This window comes from Wyeomyia smithii, chromosome 1 (assembly GCF_029784165.1).
Source record: "Wyeomyia smithii strain HCP4-BCI-WySm-NY-G18 chromosome 1, ASM2978416v1, whole genome shotgun sequence".
In the NCBI taxonomy this organism is placed as follows: Eukaryota; Metazoa; Arthropoda; class Insecta; order Diptera; family Culicidae; genus Wyeomyia; species Wyeomyia smithii.
This window is the reverse complement of record NC_073694.1, coordinates 200,118,180-200,142,037: the sequence shown is the minus strand read 5'-3', so window position 1 is coordinate 200,142,037 and position 23,858 is coordinate 200,118,180. Positions and strand designations below refer to the sequence as shown.

The following is a 23,858-nucleotide window of genomic DNA, read 5'->3' as shown; positions in this document are numbered from 1 at the left end:
TTTTGTTTTGCCTCTTTTTCGCCCTAAGAAGCACTTTAGGCGATTCTGAGCTCAATTTGGGATCATTTCCTACTTTGGCCTTTTTTCGCCTTAGGAAGCACTTCCCGGCGATTCTGAGCTCAATTACAATCATTGCTTCGCACATTATCTTTGATTAAGAGCAATTTTCGCTGAAACCGTCCCACTGGTGACATGAGGTTTTTAAAAAAGGATATTTTTGCGTCTAAATGATTGAAAAAAGTGAAAAAATGAAAAAAACCACTATGGTTAGTTCATACTAACAGACCTCTCGGGCACAAATCGGTTGAACTGTTTTTCCAAAAATTGATTTTTGAGCAATTCGTGATCTTTTTTTTTGACTTATTTCTCTTGACTTTGTAACCAACACATCCTTTCAAAGAGGAATGATAGAGGTTTCATTTGAAATAGAAAAATATTGGCCGCCATCTTGGATCTCGTCGCCATCTTGGATTTCATCAGAAAAACGTGTGTTTGAGCAAGTTCGCAACCACCGATTTTAAGTTTGACACCACCATGCTGAGAAAAAATGCTTTCAGATACATTCAAAAAACTAGGTGAGCAATGAGTTCACCTTGCCATTCTGGTCACTTTTCGAAATCGAGCCTCAAACGCATGACGCGCAGCCAATACCAAATAAACGCAATATGCTGAGCCTGTAGTGTGTATAGTGTATATTAGGGGCCATCATATTTCACGTGGACAGATTTTTGAGGATTTTGTCCCCTCCTCCTCAGTGGACAACTATAAATTCAAAAAAAAAAAGGATGGATCGTGGACATTACGCAGACCCCCTTCCCAAAGTTGTCCACGTGGAATGTGGATGGCCCCTCATTCAGTTGTTTAATTGCCAATGCCTGTGTGACTTTGGGTCTGTTTACAAATTACTTAAAGCGAAGAATCGTATCTATGTGTAACGTAATTTGTGAGCAAGCTTTTCGACGATTTTTTTGCTTGAACAAAGTTTGGTTCCCTGTACGGAGAACAGTTTTCGCGTGTTTAGCAATTAAACAAATTAATGTTAGATGTTGTTTTTGCTACTGTTATATACTGTTGTTTTCTTTCATTTAAAACTACTTTCTACAAACTTAGGTAATGTATACCAATGTATGGTAGGAATCAAGTATATTCCGAGTAATTTGGAGAAGATTGGCTTTACGCGTATGCCAGCGTAAGTAAAGTGAGAGTAGAATCATCACTTTTTTGATCCCTAGCTAATTCTAATCGACGAAAATTGTTGCCTAACGAAATTCAGCCAATTGATTAAAGGCTTTTCAAAAACTGCGGTGCGTGTGTGCACGTACTACCTGTGAACAAGGAATACTGACTGTCCACATCATACGCACACCGCAGGCTCAGCATAATGCGTTGATTTGATATTGGCTGCGCGTCATGCGTTGAACTGTTCGGAGCTCAATTTCGAAAAGTGACCAGAATGGCAAGGTAAACTCATTGCTCACCTAATTTTTTAAATGTATTTAAAAGTATTTTTTTTCAGCTTTCCAATGGTGATGTCAAATTTGGAATCGGTGGTTGCGAACTTGCTCAAAAACACGTTTTTCTGATAAAATCCAAGATGGCGGCAAAGTCCAAGATAACGGCCAATTTTTTCCTACTTGAAATGAAAGCTCTATCATTCCTCTTTGAAATGATGTGTTGGTTGCAGAGGGTTAGAAGACAAATTTAAGAGAAATAAATCAATAAAAAGATCAAGAATTGCTCAAAAATTAAGTTTTGTAAAAACCGTTTAACCGATTTGTGCTCGAGGGGTCCATCAATATGAACTCACCAAAGGGGTTTTCTCATTTTTCGAAATATTCTTTTTTAAAGACCTCATGTCACCAATGGGACGGTTTTAGCGAGAATTGCTCTTAAAATAGAAACACCTTGCACCTCCGCAAGGGTTATTATTAACCCCTGAATGGATATACGTAAAAGTCTAACAATCGGGATTTTCAAGCCCTGAAGGATGGTGAAAAGGTTTCTTGTAGAGCTAACACTATTGGACCTTCCTCGTTTATCAGTTGACGTATTTCTTTTCTGTTAAGACCGAATCGGAATCGTGGAAGAAATCGTTTCTGCGATACGGAAGAACTTGTTCGAATCGCATATGGAAAACCTTCTCATTGATTTGTATAAAGAGAGTTAGTTCCTTTTTGGGAGTATTTCAGTGGCTGACATAGGGCCATATTTGATAAAAAAAAACTTTTTTACGCATATGCCCTTACGTTAGATTAATCGGAGTTGTTGGAGTTAAAGTTTTTTTTTTGGATATTCTTCCATAAAGTGGCTCTTACTTTGGGTGTTTACCACTTAGAGCAATTCTACTGATTTTTTACTAGAGAATGCCAGACTGCTAGCAGTTTCCTGCGACCGCTTTCACCATCTCTGCGATCAGAAAAGGGGAGACTTCTCTCAACGATCCTTTCAGGGTTTCTTTGTTTTTTTTTCTGCTCTGGATAATAAAATTTATCTCTTGTCCGAGACCCGTCATTTTGTTTGCTTCACTCACAAGGTTTAACTTTACTTCAATTTTATATGCAATTTTATATGCATGCAGTGACCTAAATCCGAGTTTTAGGTGTTCAACACCTGGTTTGTTCTATTTCAGCGTTGAAACAAAGTACAATAACACGAGGATCGACTACTTTTACGGATCGCATAATGCACATTTATGTCCATTGCTGTGTTTTGACTTTTTCTAGCCTTTAAAACCAGTTTTTGTTGACATTGATGACATTTAAGATATATTTGCTTTTAAGTTTCAGTGATTTGTGGAATAAAATTCAGTCAAGCGTAGCTCTCTATCAGTAAAGCTTTCTCCCTTCAAAGGAGATCGTTCCACTGCTGTACACCTTCGGCAGATAACCGCTCCGGAAAAACACAGGTTGCGCTGTGCTTGCGGAGTGCTATGTGCATCATCTTCTGTGTTCTTCGAAGCACAAACCGATATGCATCGGTCCGACGATGGGCTGGGAAGTATGCTGCACGACGAACGGCGGCCAATAGCTTGCGATATGTTGACTGTGCTGCTGAATGCACACGGTAGAAGCGGAGATTTACATTCCCGTTCCGTCTCCTTCTGTTTCTCTCCAGCCCGCAAGGACTAAGTGCACCACACAGAGAAACACGAAAAATAAGCTTTCAGCAGATATTTCATCAGGAACGAAATGATTTCCGATGCAAACTGGCGAAAAGATTGCACTCCGTTTCGAGTGCATGAGAGTTTTGTTTGCCGGTGAATTGATTCGTAGTATTTTTTTTTAGTTTTTGTTGCCTCCTGGCGGAAACTCATTTTGCTGATTAATTCATTGAAGGGATTTGAAGCGGACACATCTTAAACTAAGTTTATGTTTCTCTATTTTTTTCAGGTAAGTCCACGGCACCGGCCTTGTCCATCAGTTGGAAGATAGAGCAGAACGTAGAACACCTTCATGAGCAGGTAATTGCGTTGGGGGGTCGAACGGGGAAGTCATCCTTTTGACGCTGCAACTTGTTACCGGTGATGTGTCGTCCATAAGGATTTATCATTTTGGTTCCGGGTTTTGTGGCGCGTGGAAGATTACCACAATGCTGCCAGCTGCTGGACAACCCACATGATTCAATTAGCGTCCAGTTGCGGGTGCAGAGTGTGCTTGCGTCTTCAAAGTCTCATTAAATTTACTACTAGGCTGGTCGATGATATTGCAAGTGTTTGTTTTGCATGATTGTCGGTGTTTCGATGAACGTGTAAAAATGGTGACCACTCTAGATGGCACATTTGTACACAATCCCAAACTTCGTTAAGGCGTGTGATATAATCCTCCGTCAAGAGCAAAACTGCTGTGCTGTCCGATCTGCACCAGCAGTGTACAGCAGCATACATCCGTGGCAATACAACAGTTCCGGGCCATCCGACCGGTAAGGATTACGGTGAGTTCATTTGCGGCATGGTTTGCAGTGAACGCGTGGGTCGCTGGCCCGCATTTCGTTTGGGATTTTGTTTTCGTAATGAGCGATAAAGTGTCGTGAATGCACACGAAAATATGGTTTACAGCGGGGAAGAGCAATGCGGCATGGACGGGCCATAATTAACTCAAGTGCTTTGTGTTGGATTACCTGCAACGGAAGCAAATTTATTGAATTTGATTTCCTTTCTATATCATACGGGGGGGATTATAAAATAAACTTTGAACCGATTAGTGGAATATTTTCTACACTGATTGTGCAATAATTTTTTTTTATTCACTACGTCCGAACGTAAAAAGAAAACAATTCCATCTGCAGCAGTGTTCATTTATTTAAACTGTGTTAATTTGTTCCTTCCGGAGATAAAACTCGGGATGTGCACCATTCACAATCTTTTCCTCTTTTTTTCGTGATGATAAAAGCTAGAACCCCAACCCTAACCGAACCAAATCCCTCCCACACAGCTTCGAGGGGTGGCGTCTGTGGCCCAGCAACCGAAAGTTTGTTTTTCATTTCCCCCACCTGTCGGGTGCTCGGCAACCGCCATACGCTTTTCATAATACAATAAACAAGTGTTTTATGTACTTTCCTCATTGGAACATTACCGCAGCAGGGGCAGGAGCAGCCCCGTACCTACATTTCGTTCCTCCTGTGGCTTGCGGTTCCAAAAAAGTACCCATCCATCAGATCAGATCGTAAAGCGTTGTTTTCCAGCTTAAGTTTGCACACACATCGTAAGTACGCGCTCACTGCCGACGTCAATGACGATACCGGCGCCGGTGGCGTCATCAGGGTGAGGACTGTTGCTGCTGGCTGCCATCGTCTATCCGGTCACGTCTATGGGTTCCAGTAACAGCTTTTTGGCTGCGATGATGAAGTGGAAAAATAAGAAGAGTTAGTAATCATGGCACAGAACACAGCACAACACGAAGAACACAATGATGATGATGATGATGGGCTAGAAACTGATGCTCTGCTATTGTTTGAACAGATTCCATACAAATCGTGTTCATTATCGTTATGTGTGGGGATTTTATGATATTTCGAGCAACATCGGGTTAGACGTAACTGTAATAAAAGAAGGTTTGAGTTGTGTGTCATGTCTTTTAAAGAAAAAGTGTCGGTTATCTGACGGGGACTTACTTCTGTACGAACGGTTTTTTTTTTGTTTTTGCAACGTGCTTCTGGTTATGATGATATGAGCGTTACTCACAATAGGATTAAATTCAGTCAGGGGATGTTTTTTGTTCTGTCGGCACGAGTGGCTCTCCGATTCGGTATTACTTTGGTGGATGTGTTTTGAAGTTTCAGGAAATTACTGAGCAGTATCGCACTGATTGCTCTACATTTGATTGTTGGAACATGGTTTGCTGATGTTTTTCTAGAAACAGTACTTACATGCATACGCGAAATGAAGCGACGAAAAACTGTTGTATTTGAGATAAATGAAAATTGGGAAAGAGAGTTTCAATTTATGGGATATATTATAAAGTTATAAAAACGCACATGTCAAAGAAAAATTAGGATAAAGATTCAGGGTCAGGTAAAATAAAAAAACCGTTTATAAATTTAAAGAATAGAAAATATTGGAAAAAGGAATAAATTTATAGTACAGATTTAGAAGCACAAGTCCAAATTAAAATAGGTACAAATTGCAAGCGATAAATAAGATGAATAGTAGCAGAATAGGAAGAAAGAAAACCAGTGTCGATATTAAAAACCTATTTAAATGAAACTAGAATAGCTTTAGTTAAATTACTACACGGTGCTCCCACAGACCGTTATTAAAAAAAAAATGCACCAAAGAATCTGAAGAAACCTTTTCTGTCATCAATGAATTCAATTTGAGACTTCAAAATTATTATGAAAATAATTATTTATATGATTAAATGGGTTTTTAACAAAATTCGTCTTGTATAACGTACAGTAATAACAAATTTCAAATTTGTCGTCACAGCACTTGTACAACAGTGTCTGTCACGTCAAACTCTCTGTTCCAATTGAAAGCAAATGAGTGTAGAAGACGGCTGGTTTTAAATTGCTAGACCTGTTATATACGATAATGCGTTGTTTACAGTTGAAGTCAAATACACGTTAAATTTAAGTTGAAGTGTGATGTTTGCTTGATCATTTAACAGCTTGTCAACATCCAAAAGTTATGTTTAAAGTCGTAACGAGAGGTTTGAACCGACCGCAATTGAACAGTTTTTTTTTTTGGATGATAGTTACGCTTTGATACCGTTTAGCTAATATATAACGTTTCGAAGATAAACAAGCGATTTCTAAATATAGCAACGATGGAGAATGTTAAAGGAGGTTAATCGAACAGAAATGGGTGCTTAGCGCGTAAGGTTTTCTCTCCAAATACTCTGGTGTTCGTGCTAATATTTTGGGTTATATTGGTGAAGAAAAAACCTTCCGGATTATTCCGGTTTCGTGTTTTATCGCTCTGTAAAAATAATCAAGAAATAATTTTATTTTCGCTTTTGGGATAGTAGCCATGGTCACAAGAGTGAAACTTTGTCAAATGATGGAAAAGTGTACCAAAAAGTCATTCAATGATAAATTAAAGTATTTGGACAAATTTTGAGCCGAACATGACCTAATTTAGGATTTATTATAAGAACGGGCATATATCACTTTAAGGTGGGTTACTCTATGCAAAAATATGCCCAGATCCACTCACAAGATTTTGTTATCACCAGGGCCGGATTTGGGCGTTAGGGGGCTCGGGGCAGATTTTTTCGTGGGGCCTGTTTTTGTTGTGCTACGCCTTCACAATCGCTAGAAGGAGATGAGCAAAAAAAGGTGTTCACTTCGTCTAGGAAGGGCCCTCGAGTCGAGAGGCCCGGGGCATTTGCTCCCTTGGTTCCCCCTCAAATCCGGGCCTGGTTATCACTATATGATACGTTTTCAGTGCAAAAAAAATATTAAAATAATTATGATCAGGTTTGATGTTCTAAGTGTTCCACTGTGCGGCATATCAATAGTGTTGGTAGTTGAGCTCGTTAGAAACCATCAGGCGTAAGATGTTTTCAGTTCCAGTTGAATCAGTTTTAACCTAGAACGGGTGTCAAAATCAGCTCAGTTTGTTGTGTAAATCATTGTATACTATGTACTATAAAATGTTGTCAAAAACGGAACCCTTTGCTGCCAAAATCGGAGTGTGCCAAAAACGGAACATGCCAAAAACGGAAACCTACTGTATATTGAAAATAAGAAAAAAATTTTTTTTTATCTAACTGTTAGGTGGATTGATCGAAAAACTAAAAACGCCAAAAGTAAGGCCTTGTTCTATGAAACAATTTTGCTGAAGATATTGAGTACATAAAATCAATTTTTCATAGTCAAATCTAGGACGATCACGATTTTTCGAGTTTAGACCACTGCACTGTGGGATTTTCAAATAAATTTTTCCACCAATTGTTAATGTCTTGAAATATAAACCTTGGAATGTGTAGAAACTATTTTGGAAGTTATTTATAAAATGGTGGTTGAAAAACGTGCTTTACAATAAGTATTTCGTCGCTTTTATATCACTTTTTTGTACTTTACGACCTTCAAAAGGGCATTACTCAAAAATGTACCGTACGATGATTTTGAAATTTTGACCAGACATTCTGGACGTCATAACGAATCGAATGGGGCACTCAGATTCTTTGGTGCATTTTTTTTATAATAACGGTCTGTGGGAGCACCGTGACTAGTCAATTTTCCAAATATTTCATATGCAAACTATATATTTTCCTTGAAAGTTCAAAAACATTATATATATATATATATATATATATATATATATATATATATATATATATATATATATATATATATATATATATATATAAATATATATATATATATATATATATATATATATATATATATATATATATATATATATATATATATATATATATATATATATATATATATATATATATATATATATATATATATATATATATATATATATATATATATATATATATATATATATATATATATATATATATATATATATATATATATATATATAAGAATCGGATTTTGTTTTCGTACTACGATTCTGGGCTGGCACCTGCGCCGAGCTCCCTTAGTAAGGTCGTGTGACAACGGCTTGAAACGGCGAGACAACAACCGGTGCAGGGGTCTCCGTCCCGTAAAACCTGGCAGGCCTTCCAGTACGTTTCAAATTCATTGCCCGGTGGGAACCGGGCAGGAGTGGGATCAGATGTCCTTTCCTGACTTGCGCCAGTCGGGGGTGTTATAGTTGCTCATAAGGCGCTATGGCAGCCGCCCCTAGCCATGGCCTCACTGCTTCGGCATAGACTACCATGGGACCAGATAGGCGACCACTCCAGTATGGATAAGGATAGCGGCTGGAAGGGGGACCCACTTAACAAAAATGAACAATGAAAATAATGAAGATCAACAATTGGGCGCAGATGAGTTGAAAAACCCGTTTGCACGAGGAGGCATCCAGAGGTCTCCGCCGAGAAAGGCGGAGATGGATGCAGTAAAGGACGCCTGCGAAGACGGCAAAGGCAGTACGCCTACCGGATCGACGCAAGACATCGCAGTGGCTGGTCCACTGTTGATAAAGGCGGTCGGAAGACAGCGAGACACGCTACCGAAGGTAGTAGCGCTGTCGGAGCAGCTCGATGCCATAATCGAGTTTGCGAAAAGTCGCACCAACACGACGAAGTACCTGAGGCAGGCTCTCTACATGCTTCGGTCCTCCGTCGATGCTGTGAAGAAGGAGCACGCCGAGCTCAAGGCAAGAGCGGTGGCTGCAGAGAAGAATGCAACGGAGGTGACCGGAAGGGCGACGAAGTCGGTCCAAACGGACACCTGCACGTTTGCAGCGGTGTGCGCCTCCGGGTCAGCCGCAAAAAGAGCAAGGCAGTCTCCGGGGGAAGCCCCCGAGAACAGCAAGAAACGGTTGGTTGTGCTAAGCCCGCGAGATAGCACACCAACAGCCTCCAAGTCCGCCGAAAAGTCTGCCGAAGTGGCAGCTACGGGAAACCCTTGGGTTACCGTGGGAGGAAGGAAGCGCCAAAAAGACAGCAAGCGCAACGACGAGAAGGCGAAAAATCGTCCAAAAATGGAAAAGAAGGCGCGAAGCAGGGGCGACGCCCTCATACTCAAGACGAATGGGTCCAAGTACTCCGAAGTCTTGAAGAAAATGAGAGGCGAAACCCAGCTCAAGGATCTGGGAGCGGATGTGCGGACCATCCGTCGTTCTCGCACCGGCGAGATGATCCTTGAGCTCCGCAAGGATGCTAAAAACAAGGGCGCTGCCTACAAGACGGTAGCCGAACAGGTCCTCGGGAGAGATGTACAAATTCGGGCACTCACCTCAGAGGTGACTCTCCAGCTCAAAAACCTAAATGAAATCACCGAGAGGTGCGATACTGCACAGGCCCTCAAGGAGAAGTGCGGAGTGGAAGTAGCCACTGAGGTAATTCGCCTCCGAAAGGGTCCAGCGGGGACCCAGGTGGCCACTTTCCGGCTTGCATCGGCCGATGCAACTCTGGCCCTGAAGACAGCCAAACTTAAGGTTGGCTGGTCAGTATGTCCCCTGAGCATACTCCAGCAGCCGGACGTTTGCTTCAGGTGTTTCGAGGGAGGACACAAGTCCTGGACCTGCAAGGGGCCCGATAGGAGCCAGTTATGTAGGCGTTGTGGTGGTGCTGGCCATAAAGCTAAAGACTGCGGGGAGCCTCCCAAGTGCTTAGTATGTACTGGAAAACGGGACGCCAAGCACTTTATGGGAGGCCCACGGTGCCCAGCCGGTAAGGCGGCCACGAAACCACGGGCGTGAGGGTGACACAATTGAACCTGAATCATTGCTATGCGGCACAGCAGCTGCTATACCAAGCAGCGTCTGAGTCGCGGTCGGACATCGCAATCGTATCGGACCCCTACTACATTCCTCCCGGAAACGGTAATTGGGTTGCAGATAAGTCCAGTACGGCGGCCATATGCACGACCAGCAAGTTCCCGGTCCAGGAGGTTGTGTCAACCTCAAATGAAGGATACGCGGTTGCCAAGGTGGACGGAGTGTTCTACTGCAGTTGTTATGCTCCGCCGCGTTGGTCTATCGAAAGGTTCACCCAGATGGTCGATTTGTTATCTATGGAGCTGACGGGACTAACACCCTTAGTAGTGGCGGGCGACTTCAACGCTTGGGCTGTTGAGTGGGGAAGCCGCCGCACGAACCGGAGGGGTCAGATCTTGTTGGAAGCTTTGGCAAAGCTCAACCTAGATCTGGCCAACGTTGGAACCAAGTGTACATTCAGCAGAAATGGTGCGGAGTCGATCATCGACGTGACGTTCTCCAGCCCAGGACTGATCGTGAACTGGAGGGTAGACGATGGCTACACCTATAGTGACCACCAGTCGGTCTGCTATAGCGTAGTCCAGAACGTGAGGCGGCAGGCGACGGGTAGAGCCAATACTCCGACCGTTGTTGCTCTCTCTATCAAACGTTACATTAAAATCAGTGGGCCCTCAGGCAATCTGTCCAACTACGCAGGGGCTAATCCGTGTCAGGATACAATAGTAGATGAATTCAACTGAATTAAAACGGTAAGACTCACAAAACAATGCGATAAGGGAGTGCAGCTTAACATAAGAAAAACAAGTTATATTGCTAACTTAACTCTATTGGCATACATACATTTTGCCACCCTTTACAAAGTTCACATCTTTAACTTATTCATATCGGTGGGGGCCCCTTGATGTTGACTTTACTGTACTTCACACGCTGCCACCGGTGCGCTAGATCCCTTTCTGTCTTGCCTAATCGGCAAGCATTGCGACGATCGTGTAGTCTGCTCCTTCGTGTCCTTGCGGTCTCGCTATCGCACGTATGGTTGGCGGGAACGAAATGCAGTAAATTCGGCTCAATCGGTCTTGCCTTTGCCGTCCCTAGATGCTATCACTACGCTCAGAGAGTCTCGTTGCTGTGGCACGACCGAAGCACCTAAGCCTGTAAATCAAAGGCCCTCTAGGAGGCCATGTGACGTCATTCATTTGCTAAAGAAACGCTGCAATTTATATGATGTACCTTTCGAAGGCCTTTGGGTGTCTTGTGTTTACTCTTTCGATACTTAAATCCAACGCAGCCGAGTCTCGTTGTGGCTTAATCTGTCGTCGGAGATCACTAGCTTATGCCGTATAACTCTACACGAAAGAATTGAGGTTATGTTCTCACCTAGGTCGTAGTTATGAGGTTACCTTGTTTCTTGGAATTCGCAACTCTCGTAGCAAATCTATCTCTCCAAACTATACGGATGTTACGTGCAAGTCTTGCGATAGCTCATAGGGAACTTGGTGTATTGATTGGAATGAAGTCAAACGTGCTCGCGTTGCATGCGGTTATCCGAGAACAGATCGGGTGGTCCCTTTGCGATTAAAAGGCACCAAATTAGCTTCTATTGCATGGGCATTTGAGTGTTTTACCTTTTGTTTGCGGGCTATTGGTGTAACCTGCCAAATCGTGATATGCGATGCGACAAACCTTCTATCTCGAGCACTTCAGATCGGCTTCTTAAGGACGACCATAAACCACCTTCACTCTATGACTGTACCGTGCAATTGTCTGAGCCAAGCTTTGTTCCCGAGGATTATCGTTGCAGAGCGAGAGCGGGCAAGCGGGATTCATGTTGTGTTTAGAGACTTCTAGCGAGAGATTGGTCATTATACTCGCTTCGATTTGGTAGCGATGTTAGTGCATGCAATTCGTAGAGCTTGCACTCGAAGAAAATTTACGGTATTTTAGTCGGAAAAATCTCGAAGTTGTAACACCGTCCGCGGGTGGAAGACATCGCATTTCGATGCCGAGGTATTTGCAGAAGCAATGAGAAGAGAGCGCGAGGGGGGCAGTTAGCTCCGCCCGAGTGCTGACCAATTAGTTGCCACATTATCACGGGCGTGCGACGCCACCATGCCTAGGACCCGCCAACCTAGGAATGGTAAGTCACCGGTATACTGGTGGACCGACGCGATAGCGGACCTCCGTAGCGCGTGCCTCCGTGCAAGACGGATGTTGCAACGTGCACGTACCGATGCACAGAGGGTAGAGCGCCGTGTAGTATTCGGATCTGCAAGATCGGCGCTTAAAAGTGCGATAAAGGCGAGCAAAAGGGCCTGCTTCGATAGGCTATGCGCGAGTGCCAATACGAATCCGTGGGGCAACGCCTACAGAGTCGTAATGGCGAAGACCAAAGGCGTGTTGGCGCCTGCAGAGCGATCACCAGCGATGCTGGAGCGTATCATCGAGGGACTCTTTCCACGACACGAGCCAAATCCTTGGCCTCCGGTTGCTGAGTCTCACGTCCGACGTTCCAGTATCTCAGACACAGACCAGGGATGGTCGGCCAACCTGCCGGGCATCCAATCCGTGAGAGACGGCAGCCGTGCAGAGGTTGTGGAGGAGGTAAGGGTTACGAATGAGGAACTCATCGTGATCGCCAACTCCCTAAAGGTGAGCAAGGCACCGGGACCGGATGGAATCCCGAACTTGGCCATCAGGACGGCCATGAAAGTGGCCCCCGATCTATTTCGAGCAGTCATGCAGAAGTGCCTGGATGACTGCCTCTTTCCGGACAGGTGGAAGCGACAGAGATTGGTGCTGTTGCCGAAGGCTGGGAAACCGCCAGGGGACCCATCGGCATACAGACCTATCTGTCTGCTGGACACTACGGGCAAGGTGCTTGAGAGGATTATCCTCAACAGACTGGTGAAGTACACAGAGGGTGTAAACGGTCTGGCAAGTAACCAGTTCGGCTTCCGGAAAGGTAGATCCACGCTGGATGCTATTCTCTCTGTCACCAAGACGGCAGAGGTAGCACTCCAGCGTAAGAGTTGGGGCATTCGCTATTGCGCAATCGTCACGCTTGACGTGAAGAATGCATTCAATAGCGCCAGTTGGGACTCCATAGCGCTCGCGCTTAGGAGCATCCACGTACCGGTGTCGTTGTACAAGATTTTGGAAAATTATTTCCAGAATCGGGTACTAGTTTACAACACGGAGGAGGGTCAGAAGTGCGTCCCAATCACCGCAGGGGTACCGCAAGGTTCCATCCTGGGCCCGGTGTTGTGGAATGTCATGTATGACGGGGTGTTGAAACTAAAGTTCCCTGTAGGGGTTGTGATCGTCGGTTTCGCAGACGACATCACGCTAGAGGTCTACGGCGAGTCGATCGAAGAGGTCGAGTTGACGGCCGCGCACTGCATACGCAAGGTCGAAGACTGGATGCACTCTAGGAAACTGGAGTTAGCGCACCATAAAACGGAGGTTACGGTTGTGAACAACCGCAAATTAGAGCAACAGGCGGTGGTCAGAGTCGGTGACTGCACCATTACCTCAAAGCGTTCCTTGAAGCTCTTGGGGGTTATGGTTGACGATAAGCTCACATTTAAGAGTCACGTCGACTATGCCTGTAAGAGGGCTTCAACGGCCGCTGCAGGACTATCTCAAATGATGTCCAATAGCTCAGCGGTATATGGCAGCAAGCGTAAACTTCTTGCCAGCGTGGTTTCGTCCATACTTAGGTATGGTGGACCAGCGTGGTCCAAAGCGTTAGGTACCAACAGTCATCGTCGTAAACTGGAAAGTACCTACAGGCTCATGTGCCTGAGGGTTGTGAGCGCGTACCGTACAGTGTCATACGACGCAATCTGCGTCCTGTCCGGCATGATGCCTATCAGCATAGCCATTAAGGAGGACGTAGAATGCTTCGATCAACGTGACACAAGGGGTATACGAGGCACCAGAAGGTCATTCTCGATAACTAGCTAACTAGATAAAACTAGCTGTCCCGGTCATTTTGGGCCGTTTCTCACAAACCGGAAGTCGCCATCTTAGAATTCAGAATAGTATATGGGTCATTCCATAAGAAGTGACCACGAAAAAGCACAAACTTGGACACGACCGTCACAGATTTTGTTCAAAGTTGGGAGAATTATCCATCTACTGTCACTTTGGAAAAATCCCAATTTGGTGTCGATTGGAATACCCCCCGCTCTGTGGGAGCCCCCCTGTTTATTGCAAAGTTACGCATTTTCTGTTCAAAATCTCTTTTTTCTTTTTCTTACAATTCATGGACGTAAAATGTCCGAAAAGTACTGATAGATGATTTTTGAAGAAAATAAACCAAGAAATCCAGAAAAATATAAGTTTTGACCCGAAGTGTTGCCAGATAAATTATTTTTGTATTAGAAAACTAAATTCTCATTTTTCAGCGAATGCAGCCATTTTGATTTCAAATTTTATAACTTTATCGTATTTCTTGGAAAATTTCACATAAGAAACAACTATCATCCCGAGGTAATATGAGCCAATCTCGAGATATCACAATTTTACGAAAAAAGTTGTAAACTTCGTAATTAATTTTTTTTAGAATTTATAGATGTAAGACACCCGAAAAAAGTTATAGGTGAATTTTGAAGAAAATAAACCAAGGAATCCAGAAAAAATATTATTTTTGACCAGAAGTGTGGCCAGATGGATTATTCTTGTTATACTTTGAGCTGAAGTAATAAAAACTCTTGTGGGTTCCATTTGTTCCAATGCACCCTTATTAGAGTACAGTAGGTTTTCATAAATTTAAAATATTAACTTTTTTGTGTTAAGAAATATGTGTTAAGAGATATGTGTTAAGAGAATGGTTTATTTGGCAAAGTTTTAGAACATGTGAAAATATGAATTTTTACTGAATGCATAAAATTTTTATCGTCATTGGGTACAGAATTACAAAATATTTTTTATTAAAGTTACTAACTTTTTTTCTGTGTGTAACTTTTGTAAGTTACATTTTAAAAGAAAACGTTGTTCTGAAGAAGCATTTCCTTTCAAAATTATAGCTTGAATTAGTTTATTCTTTCGATAACTTTAGGAATATATAAGGTAAAATGGAGCAAGTGGAATCATGGTGTTAATACTTTTTCTCAAAGCTCAATTACCTAACACTATTATAAGTTCCATCTGTCCCAGTTCACCTACTGTTTGCCCTATACGTTCTTAAGATTATCGAAAAAATAAGCTTGAATATGCTATAACTTTGTAAGGAAAAGTCCTGGAGATGTGTGATCCTCGACGAAAACTTGTGTTTTGCATGCCCAAAGGCTTCTTTAGAATAACATTTTCTTGTAAAATGTAACCAACAAAAGTTAAGTGGAAAAAACTAACTTTTAAGTAACTTTTGTATAAAATACTCTGTAACTTTGCATTTAATGAAGATATAAATTTTGCTTATTCGACAAAGTTCTATATTTTTACATGTTCTAAAACTTTGCTAAACAAACTATTCATCTATCTCCTAACACAAAAAGTTAGTATTTTCAATATCTAGAAACCTTCTATAAACTTTGCTCGCCGTACTTTAATATGTGTGAATTGGGACAAATGGGACCTATGAGAGTTTATATTACTTCAGCTTAGCTTCAAGGAAAAGTATTGACATCATGATTCGACTTGGACCTTTTTACCCTATACGTTGTTGAAGTTATCGAGAAAATAAGGCTGATACTAATTTCGAATTCTTTTTATGTCCAAGGTTATCAAAGTTAGCAAAGGGGGTGGCGAAAAATAAATAACACCGAGACGAAAAAAAAGAAATATCTTTGATCAAAGTTTGTGTGCAAGTTCTGACGTTTGTAACTTGTACTCAAATAAATGTTGAAAAATAATACTTTATTATTATTATTATTTATTTCGCTTGCCTTTTGACGACACTCTCGCTGTCACTGGACTTGTTTGTTGCTAAATAAAACATTTATGCTGTCGGAAAACCAATAAAATGAACAAAACGGTTTGAGCTTTTTATTCTTCCCTTCCAATATTCAACATTTTTGAAGGGGGGGGGGGTTATGAAATGAAAATAAAATTTGTAACGGCCTAAGCTAAAATATGATATAACATTGTAAGGGAAAGTCCTCGAGATATAGAGTCTTCGGCGAAAATGTGTGGTTTATGTACCCTAACAATTCTTCGAAAAAAACTAAGTTCTAAGTAATTTTCGCAAAATATACATCATAACTTTGTGTCAAATGAAGATAGGAGTTTTGTTTGATCAGCAAAGTTTGATAATTTCAAGTTTACTTCAACTTTGCTGAACAAACCATTCCTCTATCTCTTAACACAAGAAAGTTTTTTTTTATTTTCAATATAGTAAACTTTTCATAACTTTTGACCATTTGAGATTATGTGGGTCATTCATACAAACAATTGTTCCGAACACATCATTACGCTAGGTTGAAGGGGAGAGACGCTATGCAATTAAGTTCCACTTTTTGCCCTATTGGACCACTGTGCAGCGGTATTGATCATCCATTGCAGCGTTGTAATATTGTCTCGTTAGAACAGAATTGGATTTGGTATGCAGTAGAATTTGTCTGAGGATCAGCTCTCGGAACCGAAGTCTTGTACCTCTACCAGGACTAAAAAGTTGTTTTTTTCCCATCCGGTGCCGCAGGATGCAACACGCAACAGCGTAAATACTGTTGCGGGACTGAGGATACTGCACTTCTATTATCTGATAACATCCGACACGAGAATATGATGATACTTTTTCGAAGCAGCAACACGATACAATGTTTAATTTTGTTGCCTACACGACATGAGATTCATTTTTTTGTGCAATGAAACGTAAAATCTCTTTTAGTTTTGAGAGTCTGGTAGAATAAGCTAACATGGAAAAGGGGTTGAGCCTTCAAATCACGAGTTCGCTTTCAGTTCGTGATGGTTTGAAAGGCTACACCCTTTTTTCATGTTTGCTCATTCTAGCTAATACTTAAAATCAAAAAAAAAAATTTATAATAATAAAAGCAACGTTTTAGCGAGTGGTAGAAAAATCTACTTCAATACATAATTAGGTGTTAGTATTTCACAATAGTAACAACACCGGCAAGTTTTTTCAATTCATCGTCATTTAAGATTACCATTGGCCGATGATTCCAATTCTCTCGTTATATCTGGCAGAATTTCCTACTATTTTAAGTACTTCTGCAGCTATAAAAACCTCCATACCAGCCGCCAGTGCTTGAAAACATTGGTGCAAGAAATTGAAACCCGGCACGAGATAAACGGTACTATTTTCCCTTCTCTTTTTTCGTCACGATCAGCACCTAACGCCCGTATGGTACCGTTACGGTCTTCAAATGAATCGTATATATACCTAGCCCAAAGCGTGCATTCCCGGTTAACTCGGTATAATATTTTGTCCGTGTTAGGAAAAGCAAGCATTTAACGACCAAACAGAAGTTGAAATTTGTGTTTCAACGAGGCTTGACAATTTTCAATAGTACAATATTACGAATAATCAACTTACAATTTTCTGTTGTATGTATAGATGATTATCCATTCTGTGAGAATGGAAGAGATTAAGTTTTAAACATTTGAAAGTGAGCAATTTGCGTGACACTCTCGATGTCTACGTCAAAAACTGTAGTTTAAATAACACAAGTCCGGAGTGATTCGCGATTAGGGTGCAACTAACGAAATGTAAACAAATCGTTTTATTACACTATTGGTTTCGAAAAGACTCACAAAAGCCATGGCAAGAATCCTTTCTCTTGTATAAATCGATAAAATTATTTAAATCAAGTTTTTAGTAAAGGGCGACAAAACAGTTTACCCAAAACAAAAGATGCTTTGGAACTAGTTCCTTTACAATGTTTTGAAGCAACGGACTTACTTGCGAAATATTTCGTAAATAGGCGACAGTAAAGAGCGGATCAACATTGTTTTCAAAATAAAGGCGCATTTAAAGGGGCGTAACTGAAGAACAGGTGGGCGTATCTCGTTGTCAGAATGCTTCAAGGCGAAATAGAGGTGGGCGAATCTCGTTGTCAAAATGCTTTAAGGCTCATTTGAGAAGGGTTAGAAGAAAAACGCAGATTTTAGCCATAAATGCACTAATTTAAACTATAAGACAGGTTTATTTTACGTCGTTTGTTGGTATTGATGTTAATGTTAGTCACTTCCTTTGAAATTACAATTTGAAAAAGTACTTGCAAAGTTTCAAACTGATATTCCCCAATGTTTATCTTTTGCCAGTTGCGCCCTTATCGCAAATCAATCCGGAAGTCTTCACAAAGCACATTAATAACCAAGCGCCTCCATTGAAAAAGGTTGGAGGAATTGTTTAATGGAGGCGCTTGGTTATTGTAAAGCTTGAAGCCACATCTGATATTCGACAGATAAAAAAAATATTTACAAAATAAAAAAGCCGTCAAAATTTAATTGTATATGTAAAATAAGTTGTGGAATCTAACAAAAAGTTACAGGATCTCCAAAGTCGCGAACCCTCCAAAATGGTTTGTTTTTTTTTCCCGTTTTTGATTTGAATGAAATTTGGACACGTAGGTATTTGACTTAGCAAACTGAGTATTTTCTACGGGTGGAGGACTCAAAACTTATTTTCCAAAAGGGTGTATCCATTTTGGCCATTTGTTGTACATAAAAACTGTCTGAGAACGAAATCTAGGGAACAAAACAAAAAATATATATAGAATTCAAAACGCAACTTGTTAAAAAATTCCAGGATGGAGAAATGAAAAGAAAACTTTTTTTTTGTTCTAGAGCTCAAACTGGAGAAAAAAAGAAAAATACAGAAAGCGGATAACAGAGAAGGATCAATGAAAATAATTTTTTAGAGCTAGCACAAACGCCTAATACAAAGATTTTCTGAGTTTGTTTATAGATAACATCAACTGTACACACTAAGATGTGGTATCGTTAACGCTTAGAATATGTATCTGAATCGTATGTGGATATTTAAACTCCCAGCTTGGGAGCTTAAAACATAATGCCAAACATTTCATTCATCCAACAGTTTGCAACAATGGAAAGGTGCCAGAAGCGTTCTCCAAGCTATCTTCCACCGTCCGCAGGGATTCGTACCCCTACTGAAGACTTTTGAATTCAAATCCCTAAACGAGTAACACCGAGCTGAAAGTTAGGATGCAAATTGTAGATCTTTCGTTTCCAGTTTCCTCTCCCATCATGACCGGAGAAAATTATACTCCTTCAGTCATACATACAGGCCTATTCTTGTACAAATTTACGGAAGAGTTGAGGATTTGCAGCTTTTCTGCCTCTGTTTCCTCCCCACAGGGAGTTCGGAAGGTTTGCCGTAATCTGGAAGACACCTATCACACTCTCGAGACTGCCATCATAGGCCGTAACTTTCGCCATGGAATATTACCTGCGTGCGATTACGATCCTACGCTTCTCATCCGTTGCCATGGCCAGAAGGTCATTTAAAATCCATCAAAAATGTTGTTTGGGTTCGATCCGAAACTGGCGACCATCCAGCGTTGATGGTTATGGTGTTTGTTTTTTGCTAACTGGGTGGGAGAAAATTGAAGATTTCGGTTTGATTGAAAAATGATTAATCGGGTTGTTACCGAAGGAAATTATGTCGTGTTCGGGATGGGGGAAGGTGTTGCGGGTTCTTTGATCGTTTGGTCGTAATGTGTAATGAGCGGTTTGACAAGTTTTGCCATCGTTGCTCCTCAACTGCTAATCGGTTTCGGGTTTACGATTATTCTATACTAGGCAAGCAAGCAACGAGTTGGGATTTTCAAGTTAGTGGCTTTTAATACTGATAGCTGTTTTTTATTCAGCTTGATTATTAAACAAATTTTTGAACAGATGCTCCAGATATATAAAAAGTTTGCAGCATGCGAAAAAAAGATACAATCTTTCCAGCATTGAAACCGAAGTTTTATTTCGCTTCAACTACCGATATGATGTTCTGAATAAGAAATTGTATTGTTTTGTTCACTGGTGTGTTTCTAATCTTCCGCATGTTGTATTTTAATACATTCTTGTGTATTTGTATTGAAAGCATGGTTACGTCTTACAAGGTTGCCTTGGGCAACCATTCTCTATAGAAAAATGTTGCTTTCTCTGCTAATTGCGATGCGTAGAGGGATGGTATCAGCATCGTTTGATAACATATTGCGATTAGAATTTTTCTTAAACTTTCCATTTTAATACCTTCCACAGTATGGTTTGAACTTTTGTTTCTAGCTATCAGACTCTCTCCTACTGACACATTTTGCTGCTGTTTTAATATAACGCTTGTACGTGTTCATCGGATTTGCATTCTGATGATGCAGTCAGCGGAAATTTACACCGAAGCCACACTATCCGGCGTGAGGAAAGACGATGGAAAATTCCCTCGTCACCTAAATTGAAGTGACTTGAAGGCGAGAAAAAGTAGAAGAAAATTTTCATTCACCCACCTTCCAGTGAGGGGTAACTTCTTTTATTAGTATTATATATGTTGTTTTAAATATTTGTACAAGCTATTCGCCACAATCAGCAAAATACAAAAATTAATAATCATTTCTGAAGTAAAATTACCTCCTTCCCGTAGCGAAGAAAGTAGAAAAATGGTTATTTTTCACATGTGATAGAAGCGATGCATGTTAAGTACTAGAGCGCTGCTTGTTGAACGTTTCGCACCATTACTTTGTGTGTTTTTTTTCATCCTGTGTCTCATGCTGCTAGTAAACGTGGCAGTAATGATTGACGAGCAACGTGTGGACCAAAAAGAAAGTGCCACTGAAGGAAATAATTGATGGGAAATTATCTCTCGTGTTGCTAGTGTGGCTGGGTTGGCTGTAGAGTTGAATTTTGCTATCGGTACAATTTTTGTGCTTTCAATTTAAGGCTGCTTCTTGGTGTGAGAGTTAGGCTACGTGACGGGAAACCTTGACGCGTGCTAGGATATAGAAAGCTTAACTGTACCAAACACTGAGATGAAATCGGAATTGAAGCGATAATAACACTGATAGATTATAAAAATTTGCTAAAAGAAATTAAAACATGAATTCGGCCCAATTTTCGGCAATCGAAAATTTTGCTGATTGTTTCCAATGCTCCTTAATGAAGTACAACGCCTTTGGAACATACTCCCAAATTTTCAGAGAGATTTATGAATTACATTCAAATAGAAATATATATTTTTTTTTGTCGCTGTGTATTGAGTGCGACGATATATAAATATGCATAGCAATTTAATTATCTTTTGCTTGTTCCATAAATGTTTATGTTCAATAATTTACATTGTGTACCTGGTATAGATACCCGTTACGATAAAATATCATACTGATTAGCATTTGAAGGCACAAAGAGACGTTCTAGGCGTTCAAAGGAATAATTCATCACATAGTCAAAAACGCAGGTTTCTTCAAATTCACATTGGTTCACTTTTTTTTTTATTTATATTTAAGTTAATATTTTAGCCATTTATTGGGGAATAATTGTGTCAAGAACAAAAGCCTCTGCAGAGCTTAGGGGTGCCCTGGAGCTTCTTTTCAAATTTGTTCAAAATGAAATATTCGAATTTTAATAAGAATACAAAGTTTTTTGCCCAAATCAACCTGTATTAATCACGAAAAACCTCGTGATCGAGGAAGGGTTAAAAGTACAGGATGGTTAGCCCCTCAACCATGCGATCCTACTGGTACTAGCAGTCAATTCCGAACCGAACTCAAACATACGACTACTGGCTTGTTATACCAGCATCGTACTCCGAGATCAGCTATAAACCCAAAAAACTCTTAGGCACCCCTTTTTTGTAACAAAAATGCGACTTTATTTGAAAAAAGTGATGAGAAGAGCATTTCTGTATTTTTGTAACTCTCAATGCGTTTCAGTCGGCGTTTTCTTTGGATAAAATGGATTGGTAAAAATCTGACTGCTGGCTATTGACAGACAGTGAGAAGAGAGTTGCGCACCTAAGACGATTTTTTTCATTCCTGTTTTTTACAATTGTTCTTGAGAGATAAATTTCTATGCATGAAGTTTTATTTTGTTGAAAAAAAAAAAAATAACTGTAATTTTTAGCGCTCAAATTAACTCAGTTTTTTTTGAAAAACTTTGCCGTCTGCTAAAAAAATATTCATAAAAATGATCATATACAGACTCGGGATAGTTGAGATTCTTTAACTTCATGACATTTTCGACATTGTATATTATTGGTATTGAGAAATTCCATAAAAATGTTCCATTTCTATTTTTTTTACTTGTTTTTTTTTTTATTGGTTTAATATTTAAGGCAGATGTTCTTTTGGGGTTAAGACGTCTAATTTGTAAAAAGGGGTTTACGTAAAAAAGGGTATGGACGATTACGAATATTTTTGGAGCCAGAATGGTTCGTTTGAACGGTGTAATGTGCCCCGCAGAACTGTAGATAACAATTTCTCTAACCTTTCCAAGGGGTTTTCAGACGAAATTAAATACTCTAAAAATTTCAAGTTTCCCAGGCTTTTCCAGACGCTAGCCACTATGAACAAACGGAACTAGAACACTACCTCGGGGTACTCATAGTTCGACATTCATTGCATCTGATTCCATTTCTTTATGTTTGGGGCGTTTGACGTCTCTTTGACAAAAAATACTCGCAACTTTTAAGTGCAGTTATTATTATTTATAGTTTATCATCAAGTTTGAAACAAATATGTTTGTTTTTTTTTTGTTATGGAAAATTTTAACATTTTGTTTCTCATTTCTCCGTGTTCAGACAACTATCGAAATTGAGCTTATCTTTGGTAGTCTTTACAAAAAAAAGACTGAAAAATAAGCGTTTTGAGATAAGTGATCTTATTTTTTGAATATTATTTTGTTGAAAAAAAAATTTTTTTTGCGGTGTATTAATTGCCGAAGACGTCACACTGATCATACAAACCGTTCTGGCTTTAGTAATACACTTAGGCCGCTTTTTACGCGGTTTATTTACGCGTGTTTTTTTACGCGGCTATTTCTACACGGATTCCGGAATTCACGCGGTATTTTTTTCTTACGCGGATTCCGGAATTTGTTTACTCGGATTCCGGAATTTACGTGGTTTTTTATGCGGATTTCGGAATTCACGCGGTTTTTCACGCGGTTTCTTTTTACGCGGCACGTATCCGTCCTGTAAAAAGCGACTTTAGTGTATATGTATTTATTAACACCATTTTTACATGAACCTTTTTCAGAAATTAGTCGTGATTCAAAATAAATTACCAATTGCACGAAATGATATCTCTACCTCACAGGAACAGTTGTGCAAAGTTTCAGCCGAATCAAAAAATTTCGTTTGAAATGGTGCTTGTTTCTTGTGCATCATTATTATGATAAATCCGCAATTTGTTTAATTTTTTATCGAATTTTATTTTCTCGTGTACAAATTTACATATTTATATGTTTAAAACGTATACAAAATAATCATTGTTTTTGTAGCCTCAAAAACATAAAATAAAATAAAAAAAAACATACTTTTTGAGAAAAGGTTCTAGTCAAAAGGTCTGGGGAGTGATCGTTTTTTTTCCTACATGAACTTCCTCACTGCGACCAGAATCGTTGGTCTATTGTGAGATATGCCCGGATGTCTGTTGTATCCCGCACATCTATTATTAGCAATACCACTATTGACAAGTGGCATGCTTATTATTTATCCGTGCTCGCGTGTGATGATTGATACTTTTCTTTTTAAAGGCTTACTGCTCTACTACACCGAGCTTCATTCCTCCTGTCAATCATCACAAGTGATAATTCCCTGGAGGAGTTTCGTAGTGCGTTTTCCTGGGCAGTTTCAATTATAAGAGGATTTTTTTTTGACGTAGAGCTACGTCTCTGAGGAAGTTCGACTACATAGGGTTGTAAAATGAAAAACTAAAAACGGGAAAAGTGGAAAAATATGTTCAATTTCAAATACTGAACCGTCGAGTAGTTTTCAATGGATTTCCTTCGTTTTTCCAGCAGTTGATTAAAAAATATTCTATGCATCCACCCATATGCAGACAATTGTAATTTGATTATTCGAATTATTGTACTACTGATAATTATAAAGCCTTTGTTGGCGCAAACTGACCCTACGTTGTGTTAT

At 40.2% G+C, this 23,858-nt stretch overlaps 1 protein-coding gene and 1 long non-coding RNA gene across 19 annotated transcripts in view; one reads left to right on the top strand and one right to left on the bottom strand.

Moving 5' to 3' along the window:
- Positions 1 to 23,858, top strand: part of LOC129718965 (peripheral plasma membrane protein CASK) — a 692,936-nt gene that overhangs the window by 249,545 nt on the left and 419,533 nt on the right. The window contains exon 11 of one of the 18 annotated variants that reach the window (XM_055670250.1): positions 3,390 to 3,460. The exons of the other annotated variants lie outside the window; for them this stretch is intronic. Within the exon in view, the coding sequence (XP_055526225.1) occupies positions 3,390 to 3,460 (71 nt within the window). The remainder of the gene's footprint in view (positions 1 to 3,389; positions 3,461 to 23,858) is intronic. 18 annotated transcript variants of the gene reach the window in all.
- On the bottom strand, positions 10,646 to 11,505 carry LOC129718969 (uncharacterized). The gene is made up of 4 exons (XR_008727099.1): positions 11,434 to 11,505; positions 11,209 to 11,375; positions 11,039 to 11,154; positions 10,646 to 10,978 (listed from the first exon to the last, which is right to left on the bottom strand). It is a non-coding gene; the product is annotated as an uncharacterized LOC129718969 (long non-coding RNA).